The sequence below is a fragment of the Primulina eburnea genome, unplaced genomic scaffold, assembly GCF_022965805.1.
Source record: "Primulina eburnea isolate SZY01 unplaced genomic scaffold, ASM2296580v1 ctg739_ERROPOS11973397, whole genome shotgun sequence".
Taxonomy (NCBI): Eukaryota; Viridiplantae; Streptophyta; class Magnoliopsida; order Lamiales; family Gesneriaceae; genus Primulina; species Primulina eburnea.
In genome coordinates, this window is record NW_027331510.1 from 2,688,739 (window position 1) to 2,699,493 (window position 10,755).

The window sequence follows — 10,755 nt, forward strand, 5'->3', positions numbered from 1 at the left end:
ATTCATCACATGTTTATCCTATCATATATATCAAACTATACCTACGTGTATTGATAAACATTCATCTTTAAATGTACTCTGGAGTAGTGGTCGTATAGATAGCATTTCACTCATCTGTATTCGATGCATACGCCAAAATAGATTTTTGCGTTGGAAATGACCTACGATATTTTCCTGTGTGATATTTTATTCTTAAAAAAAATTAAACATGTATCGCATTTATCAAAACTTTTTCTAAACTATGATTACGGAATTTTTTTTTTCCTACAACACACACACACATATTTTTTAGTTCAATATACACACGCATTTATCAAAACTTTTATAATAATATTAATTAAATCATTTAATGTGATTTGGGCCGTCAACTAATCCAGGTCCATTTATATTGGGTCAAAACCTCAGTTCAGTTGAGGCCCAGCAAAATTAATCACCACCACCAGCAAGCACTCGGCCGTTCTCTCCCAATCACTCTGAGTCAAAATGGAGTACGTAAACCCGGAAGGCCTCCGCTTAGATGGTCGCCGCCCCATGGAGGTTTCTCACCTTTTCAATATTATTTTTTATTATTCATGAAAGATTAACTTCGTTGGTTCGTGACTGAATCTATCTTCTTCGCAACCTCAGATGAGGCAGCTTCGTGCAGAAATTGGCGTTGTTTCAAAAGCTGATGGGTAATATTTCAGACCTTTAGTTATCTTGCACACGTAAACGTAGTCATGTCTGTGTTTTCGACTCTGACTCAAGCATAAGTAAATTTGTCGTGTGGATGAGATTAATTCAACTCATTTGGGGCTGAATTCAAGTGGGTTTAGTTTAATATTAAGAACCTTTTGCTTTGCAGTTCCGCTTCTTTCGAGATGGGAAATACCAGAGTCCTAGCTGCGGTTTATGGTCCTAGAGAGGTGCATTCTTTTATCTTTATATTGAATATTTATGTTCTTATCGATTTGATTAACAACTGTTTTGCACCGGCAGGCTCTTGAAATTTTTGTTCATACTTGATTTTTGAGAGCTATGATTATTAATCCTTGTTTTTGGATCATTAGTTTTTAGGGATATGCATTGTGGATTATAAATTTCTTTTGTAGATTATAAATTTATTTTGTAGATGATGCACAGAGATTAAGTGCATTTTTTGTTAAACTCAAAAAAGTACAAGCCCGTTTTGCTGTAATTTCTTGCAGAGTCTTTGTTAATTTTCGTAGTAAAAGTAAATATCTCAACATACTCTCATCGTCGGTTGAGCCCAGCTTGATGGATTTTCTTGTTTCTGTCCCTCCATTCCTGCAACAGGAAAAGTGGAAAACCAGGAGAAAAAGAGACTATTTTGTTTAATGCAGCTACTTTTTTATTTCGATGTAGTTGCAAATGTGGGGTTTTACAATATTATGTTTTTTTGATTTTATGTAAACATGAAATTATCTGCCAATCATTTTTCAGGTCCAAAATAGGAGCCAACAGATCAATGATAAGGCATTGGTAATTTACCTTTGCATACGCTATTTGTATTTACAAGTTCTCTTTCTGGCCCATTGATCTTATTTTTATGTCATGCAATTTTCCAGGTACGATGCGAGTATAGCATGGCTAATTTCAGTACTGGAGATAGGATGAGAAAACCAAAGGGTGACAGGTAAGCAGCTCTTCTAACTAATTTCTTGGGATGGTATAGTTACCATGAACTTTGGATTATCAAGTTTTCCCATGGTTGAATATGTGGGGAGCAGAATGCTGATTGTTATGTCCATCTATAACTATTGGCATATTTATGCAATCCTTTGTCCTATAATGCTAAGATTCGTGAATGGATTTCTGTTGAAACTGATTTGAATTGTTTGTGAAGACATGAACTGAGTCAATTGTTTGTGAAGACATGATGAACTGAGTCAATTTAATTTTTCTCAACTGCAAACACAATTTCATAATTTCTTCCTAGTATTGTACCTGTTTTCCCACTGCATGTTTTGAGGGGTTTACTGTGTCAATGTAAATGGTTCATAGCTTGTAGGACTTTAAATCTGAGAGCCCACCAGTGACTCAGCGACAGTGAAGTGTCAGTTATCTATGTTCGTTTGGAATAAAATTTAATGTAACACGCAGGCGATCAACAGAGATATCCTTGGTTATTCGTCAGACAATGGAAGCATGCATATTGACCCACCTAATGCCTCGTTCCCAGGTTCTCTTCCTACCTAATGGGACTGTTACTTAAGGGCTCTTTAGTCTCTTTTTCTCTTCTTTTAGAAATACATATAATTCTACCTTACCTTTTCAGATAGATATTTTTGTTCAAGTTCTCCAAGCAGATGGAGGTAAGATGAGATGTTTTTCGATATCATTGGCAATTACCTGCATCAGCCTGACTTATATAGTCTCCAGGAACAAGATCAGCGTGCATAAATGCTGCAACCTTGGCACTTGCTGATGCTGGTATCCCAATGTGTGATCTTGTTACCTCCTGTAGTTCTGGATACCTGAACGGCACTCCTCTTCTTGGTAAGTAGACTAGCCCCTTTTCAACTTAAGTTTTCAGTCTCATGTACCACGTTATGTTTGTTCATATAATTTATGATCTTATTATATGTGGGGCGTGATGATATTTAAGTGTTTTTAAATTATACAGATTTAAATTATGTCGAAGATAGTGCCGGTGGACCTGATGTTACTGTCGGCATTCTGCCAAAGTTAGATAAAGTGACCCTTCTCCAGGTCATTTTTCCAGTACACAACTTCAGTTTTGAAAATTAATGTCATGCATTTCTGGATTATTGTAGGACTCTAAATTTTCACACTTCTACCATTTGGGAAGCAACAAGTGTCCTAACTAGAGACACGACTAACTAGAGACACGATAGAAACTTATGCTTGAGCTGGTGCATGGTTGGAACTATTTTTAGTATATCGTTAACTATAACTTTTGGTAACATGGAATGATGGAAAGCACTAGGTTCCTATTTACATTACACGTGGTTTTTAATAGTCTGGATTTGACTATATGATCTTTGATGCTCCATTCTTGGGTTTGTTTCTGGTTCTCATTGTCAAAATCCTTAGAGCTGCAATGTTTTTATATGCAGATGGATTCCAAATTACCAATCGATACTTTTGATAATGTCATGCAACTGGCAATTGAAGGCTGTAAAGCAGTGGCAAATTACATTCGAGAAGTAAGGCTGTTAAGGTTTTGTTCCCTTCGTCGCCACTCATGCGATAAATCTTGCGATTTTCTATTGATTACTTTTTGCAGGTATTGTTGGAACACACCAAGGGATTAGAGTTTCGCCGGGGTGTATAGCTAACAACCAGCAAAAGGGAGCATATCAAACAAAGGCACCACATATTTCGAATGCATAGTTTTGTAAAAGAGGGGGTGAATTCTGAGTTGGTTTCAGTCTCTTTTAGTCAGCAATGCTTCGAAAATGGTCTGTGATGGCTTAATTATGGTGCTTTGGTCCAACTTTTACCCTATTTGTGATTGCATTTAATGAGTTTTTTAAGTACAAAATTATCAGTGATCCATTTTGCCAAAGTTGAAGCTTGGAAAACCGTAGTTCAAACTGTCAACTTACGCTATCTTTGGATACAAGAGTGTCCTTATATGCCTTTTTCTTAATTTTAGTAGAAAAATATATTTATTTTCCATACTCTTTGTTTTAATCATTGTTCTATACTCTTTATTTTAATCATTGTTTTAGATCATCACTTTTATTTCACCATTTTACAAAAATCTACATCAAATAAAATTTATCAGATAACATTATATATAAAACTCGTAAACACAACCTTTAGTTTTGCTTATAAAATCTATATCAAGTATGTAACTGAAAAAAGTCATTTTCAAATATGATGTTTAAACAGGAGAGGAAAAATATGAAAAGATGGTGTAGTGCTTAGGAAGAGAGAAGCATAAAGTGAAGTAGTACTAGTGTACCCTCGGTTATCAATTTATGTTTCACTAATTGGATTTAAATGCTAATTTTTGAATATTTATAGCTTAAAACCCCATATATATATTTTTTTGACAAAAACCCAATAATATGGAAAATGTTATATGAAAAAATTCAATTACAAGATGCATTACAAAATTATTCATGTATTTTATTTGGAAAAAATTTCTATAGTGTATTTAAATAGTTTTGTAATTTCAAATTGACTTTATAATATGACGTGTAACTCAATTAGTGCATATAGAATAACACTAAAAATATACGTATATGTTGGGAATTAGTAATATTATGATTAATAAAAATAGTTAAATACGATTTTTAAATGATCGAAATAATAATAATAAATAAAATTCTATTTTATACTAAATAAAAAATATTAAAGTTTATATTCAATTATTAAAATAATAAAATCTAAACTATATAATTTGGCGACATCCAGTCCCATCCCGAAAAGGCAAAATATTTAAGAGAATGTTTTTAATAGATGAAAATAATTAATACGATAATATATATTAAATAAATTTAGCATTGTGCTTTAAATACTTATTTTTAAGTTGTATACAGATCATATTTTTTTTCAGGAAGGGAGTGCCTTTCAGCTAGAGTAACCTTCTTTTGCCCTTAAAAAGCCTCAGCAAAGTATCAAACAACCGAAAAACCAAGCCAATTATCACTCTAAATCTTCTACCAATTGTAGATCAGCAAAAACAAGCTCTTTCTAAAGAACCATCTTCTTGCAATGTACTCGAGAACTCACTAAAATGGTAGCATGCAACAAAATAAAATAATTTGGTTCCACGATTTGATCACAGCATCTAAAGACTGTACCAGAAAGTTGTCTGTAACACAACATGGGTACTTTTAATTTTGTCCCAAGAACATCAGAAGAGTTTCAGACGGGGATGGATGTTATCTGTGCAAAAGCTAGAAGGTATAGCTGCAAGTTCTACCTGACCAGTCCATTCCTCTCCCGGCTTCAGGGTAACGCCCGTCTCTATTGCTGCTCCGTCAAGACAGAGCATCTGTTTGTAATCTGAATCGCCAAAATCCGCCATTGCTTTTGATTTTTTGTCCCATGGATTCCACAAAACTGTACCAAGGATAGATAATTAGTGACACGAGTTTAGATGTCAGTAATTCAAGAGAAAACTGAAAATGGATTCTTTTTTGGCAGATGCTATGGTTTTGAATGAAACTTGAAATTCCAAAACATGCTATTTTGGCCGTGTTGTGATCCTTTCAGCATGAAATTTGATAAAGTCCATACTTCTAACACTAAGTTGCTTCTTACCAACATCTGGTAGCCCTTCTTTTCTCACTACATATGTGCGCTTTTTCTCATGATCAAGAACAGCAACACAGGGTGCAGAGCTTAGATAGACACGATCCACCTATGACCAAGAGACGATTCGATGAGATAAAGTGCAGAACATGGCCATTATATGCTATTCATAAGTTTAATAAAATGAAATTAAAATGATAAAGCAAATCAGATATTCATCCAGATGTAAGAATATAAACAGATACATGCACTTCGTTGGCCCATCACATCAAATCGACCACACTGAGTCTATTGTTTGTATTTAAATCAAATTCCATTATTTTGAACCGTACAACAGTCCAAAGCTCCAAGCACAACTTCTCAATTAGTGTGCCACATAGACAGCCATCCAAGGCTTGCTCGGCAATCGCTATTGCCCAACTATCCTACTATCAATATCATACCAACTTATAATTAATGAGAACTAGACCAATTACCTTAGATTCTATGTGCACAAGATTACCTCAGATTCAAAGGTTATGGCGTCTCCTTGCTCTGTAAAGCGTTCTCTCTTGCAAAGATTATCAAGGTAGTCCAGTGTTTCTAAACCTTCAATCCTCACTTCACTGTGAATGACAATTCAAGATATAAGCACACGAAGCATAAAATCTTACAGATTAAAATAAAGATCGATCTTGATTCATTACAAAGTAGCGATTGCTAATTATTTCATGTTTAGAATTTTTTAAATCAAAATGAAGATAATGGAAGTCTGATCAATAGTAAAAGATGTGAAAGAATTATTTAAATATTTGTCAAATGATTAAACAATGAAAATGTATACCTTATGTCAGAAACAGATAAATATGTATGATAGGCAAACGAGAAGTTGAAAGGTTTCCCATTTATGTTCCTGATTCGAGATACCAGCGACAGGTTCCCATCCAACGCCAGAGAAACTTGAAGACGGAATTCGAAGCTGATAAAGCATTGAACGATTCAAAATGCCATAGTTATTTATGATTAAAGCAAAACCAAAAATTTTACCTATGAGGCCAATACTTCAAATCTTCTTCAGCTGGTTTGAGCATCAAGTCAACGTAGGATTTACCACGAGAATCATTTAAGCGCATAGGTGGAGGGTTCTCATCAATTTTCCACATTCTTTTCCGGGCAAATCCATGTTGATCAAGTGCATCACATTTCCCAAACTGCAGCGTGGCAGGATAGATGCATTAATAGGGTGCACGTAAATCTTGGATTATATAAACACGCAAAATTAACCAATGGTGCACCTGGGGAAAACAAGCAGAGATTCCTCCTCGCACCGTTTTTGGAACCTTAAAGTTGGCCTACAGAGCCAATTTAAAAGGAATGATGATGTCATAACAAATTATGTTTAAAAAAGAGCATGAAAGGCTACAGAGTACAAATTTTATTTGTTATTACCAGCCAAATCTTTAAGAAGATGGAGAAACTATCATTCACACAAAAGCAAAAACAAAGATTTCTTAACTCATTATAACTATACACAAACCTAATTGCCACATTTCGATCAACGTAGACAGCCTCATAGAATAATATTGGCAATTTTTGCTCCGAGATAGTATCCTAACGTTACTTGCACCAGATTGTAATACACGAGACTAGAATAGTGTTTTGTCTATGATGTTAATAGAAGAACTGTATGTTGTCATTGTACCAAAAGTTATAACCATCGGTAAGAGCATACAGCCAAAATGTTTCAAACCATATAGCAGCCCAAAATGCCAGCAATACACAAGAGTAGAGGCAATTATTTCTTCTTAACAATTGGTTTCAAATAGCTAGAGAAGGAGCCACCCACCAAAACAAGCAATGCACACAATCCTTAAATGTTCCAATTATTATGATGATAAGTCTTGTCTCATTAAGTCCATTAATGTAGTTGAACTCGCAACTAAGTTCTCGAATATATGACATATATTTAGGTATTAATATTGAACTAGCTTACCTTGTTTTCATTGAACATTCAATTCATAATCCACAAAATGAACATCATTCAGGAAATTTTACCCCATTAGCCAAGATTTACTTTGGTGCAAATATCTGGCCACTAATGGAAGATTCTACACGTAAAACCTCAATAACGAATGGATAAATGTTCTCGGATGTGTAAATGATTATCAGGACATAAACCCCACCTTGCTACTGTTGAATAGAAGTTCTTCACCTCTATGATTCCTCCATGAGATAACTTGTCCTCCATTTAAATTTACCTGGATGATTAAAAAATATACAATTACAAGAGCTCCAATCAAACAGCACACAACATCTACAAAAATTATCCTCATAAATAATTAACACAACCAAAGATTATATCAAATCATCAATTTCCATAATCACAAAACGCTACTTAGAAACTGGATCTACAATGGAATCTTACACGTGCCGATGCCCCTCGAGGGTTCCAAAGCACGACCTGCTCAAATCCATTCACGTCCTTTGTCAAATGAAATGGTGCTCTGTTGTCACAAAGCCCTGCAGAGTGCCCCATTCTTTGAAGCAAACGAATGAACAAAAATGTCTATGTATCTCGAGTCTCCAAGTCGATGAAAAAGCAGAAATAAATTCCTCGGTACTAGTAGTGCTTCCGCCCAAGAATGAGGGACAAGTGTCACTATGACAGCTAATTATGCGAACTAACGCCAACGCTTTTCTCGTGCATGCTTATGAGGCAAATTTAAAACTAGCATTTCGAGAATTCCATTGCTGCCCTCACACTAGCATAAATTTGAAAAATCCTATACTCAAAGTCTCTTGAATATGAAATAAGATAGATCCCATCACTAAAGCTACCCAAGGATTCTAATAATACAGAGCATTAGAACAAATCCCAGAAACCTTAACATCGAACTGAAGTCCAAAGGAAAACTCATTATAGACCTTCTACCCAAATTCTATGGCAAGCCCACGAAGGCTTCATGCTCATATTAACAAATAAAATGCACTACTCTGAATAGTTGTACAAGAACTTGAGAAACTGTTGAAAACTACAGAAAATAATAAAACCCCAATCTAAATTAAACCTGAATGACAAAATTACAAAAGAAATTAGCAAGAAAACTTTCAACAGTCAATAAAATTCTCCACGGTCATTATGGTTTCATTTAAACCCCAAGAGAATACAACAAACGCTGAAGTAACAATGCCATAAAGTTTGGAACTTTTTCACTAAGCATTTCGATTCCAGAGAACCCATTTCGAGAAAACAGCAAATAATCAATAAATGCAAAAAAAAAGATATCATAAAAATGCGAACTTTTACGCAATACACAACATAAAACTGAAGTGCGATACAATCCTGGAGTTAATTAAGCATTAATTACCGCAGTTAAGGGATAAAAGAAACAATAACCAGAGCAAACTTCTAAGAAGAAGGGGATTAAGAACATGGGATAGCCTAAATAAAATCCAAACAATGAAACATTCATGTTCAGAAACAAAAGTAGCTTTTAGAAAAGAAGAAGAATGCGTATGGTGGTACGTACACGTAGTCGTACAAACGGTCGAGTAGAAATGTTCTAAAAATGCCCACTGATTTAAGGTTAAAGATTTACAAATCTGCTCCATGCTGTCAGTCCCACCAGCATGGCAGCAAAAGGGAATCAAGAACATAATTTTTAATAAATAAAATATTTATTGATTCTCAAGATTAACATTTGGGGAGTTTGTCATCCTCCACTTCATTCTCCTACTCGTCAATACCTTCTTCTCAGCTTCGAGTTTTTTACATGCTCGTCGCAAATTATTTTGAGAATTTTAAAAAAATTCAAAACCTGGGAGATCTTCGTCCCGTTTCGGATTTTCTCCGCGAGACCGATCACATGAAGAATATTGTCATCCCTATTGACACTATGTTCCAAAACATTTTCTTTTAATTGACATAATTTTTTTTGAATAAACTGTTATAAAAAATTTTAAATATGACAATACAATATTTTGTTAAGAAAAGTCCATAAATAAAACTCATAATTCATTATGCTATGTTTTGAGAGATAAAAGCTATAATCTTTGATGACAGTGTACTTGAAGTCATAATCTAAAATTTTTTGAACGAGTTTTTGATATATCATATCTACGCTGTCGGCAAATAATGGGAGGGGGGACCAGTCAACAAAAATAAGGAAAACGTGGTTGGCATTATCTGACTTAAGAAGTTGCGTGAGAAGATGGAAGACGCGTTTTATACGCGTCTTCACACGGTCAGGGGGCTCTATAAATAGAGCTCCCCCCTTCATTTTGAAATGATCCCTTCTTCGAGTTTTCTCTCATCTTATAAGCATTTGAGTGCTTAGTTCTATAATATTTGTGAGGTGTTTGTTCTCCTGTATTAAGAGAGTGTGTGTTCTCTTTGGAAACACAGTGAGTGAGTTGTACACCAGTAAAATATTATAGTGGAAATTCTTTTCATCTTGCCCGTGGTTTTTACCCTAATAATTTTTAGGGGTTTTCCACGTAAATCTCGGTGTCCAGTTTATTCTTTATTTTCGGGTTTTTACTATCTCAAATTCTACACGTGGGACCAACAAGTGGTATCAGAGTCTTGGTTTAAAATTTCTTAAAATTCTGAGTATGCTCTGTGGTTGCAGCCTAGACTGATCTTCCACATCAGAAAAGATTTTTCGAGATTTTTTATTTAAGGCGGGATTATTTTGTCCGGTCTACTAAAATTGTCGTAGACATAATGGCGGGAAGGTACGAGATAGCAAAGTTCAACGGAAGCAATTTTATGCTGTGGAAAATAAAGATACAAGCAGTTTTAAGAAAGGAGAATTGCTTGGCGGCTATTGGAGATAGACCGGTGGAGATTACAGATGATGGAAAGTGGAACGAGATGAATGATAATGCTGTTGCCAATTTACACTTGGCTATAGCTGACGAAGTTTTGTCAAGTATCTCTGAGATAAAAACAGCCAAAGTTATCTGGGATACTCTGACAAAGATGTACGAGGTCAAGTCCCTACACAATATGATTTTCCTAAAGAAAAGGCTTTATACTCTTCGGATGGCGGAATCTTCATCGATGACCGACCATATCAACACACTAAATACTCTATTTGCCCAACTCACTTCCATGGGGCATAAAATAGGGGAAAATGAACGTGCGGAGCTTCTACTTCAAAGTCTACCAGATTCATACGATCAACTTATCATCAACATTACCAACAATATTCTTATGGGCTTTCTAAGATTCGACGATGTCTTAACTGCGGTTCTCGGAGAAGAAAGCCGGCGCAAGAATAAGGAAGACAGGTTGATAACTTCGAAGCAGCCAGAGGCTTTGCCGATGATAAGAGGAAGATTCATGGACCGTGACTCCAGTGGGAGCCAAAGACGAGGTAGATCAAAGTCGAGAAGTAAGAAGAAAAATATTTACTGCTTTAAATGTGGCGGTAAAGGGCACTTCAAGAGAGAGTGTACGAGTATCGATAAAAGTTCTCAAGGAAATGTGGCCAGTACTTCAGGCAGTGGTGAAATATTATTCAGCGAAGCAGCAACTGT

At 35.3% G+C, this 10,755-nt stretch overlaps 2 protein-coding genes across 2 annotated transcripts; one reads left to right on the forward strand and one right to left on the reverse strand.

Annotated features, from left to right (window-relative positions):
- The first annotated feature begins 409 nt into the window (after positions 1–409).
- Positions 410–3,660, forward strand: LOC140822096 (exosome complex component RRP41 homolog). The gene is made up of 11 exons (XM_073182821.1): positions 410–537; positions 628–674; positions 845–905; positions 1,444–1,482; positions 1,569–1,636; positions 2,104–2,182; positions 2,279–2,315; positions 2,383–2,499; positions 2,627–2,712; positions 3,081–3,170; positions 3,251–3,660. The coding sequence occupies exons 1-11, from the start codon at positions 484–486 to the stop codon at positions 3,296–3,298; spliced, it is 726 nt and encodes a 241-aa protein (XP_073038922.1). The 5' UTR covers positions 410–483; the 3' UTR covers positions 3,299–3,660.
- Positions 3,661–4,681: 1,021 nt separating this feature from the next.
- Positions 4,682–9,021, reverse strand: LOC140822119 (putative glucose-6-phosphate 1-epimerase). The gene is made up of 9 exons (XM_073182858.1): positions 8,742–9,021; positions 7,637–7,731; positions 7,395–7,469; positions 6,507–6,563; positions 6,259–6,422; positions 6,056–6,190; positions 5,735–5,837; positions 5,242–5,341; positions 4,682–5,040 (listed from the first exon to the last, which is right to left on the reverse strand). The coding sequence occupies exons 1-9, from the start codon at positions 8,866–8,868 to the stop codon at positions 4,832–4,834; spliced, it is 1,065 nt and encodes a 354-aa protein (XP_073038959.1). The 5' UTR covers positions 8,869–9,021; the 3' UTR covers positions 4,682–4,831.
- Positions 9,022–10,755: the final 1,734 nt, after the last annotated feature.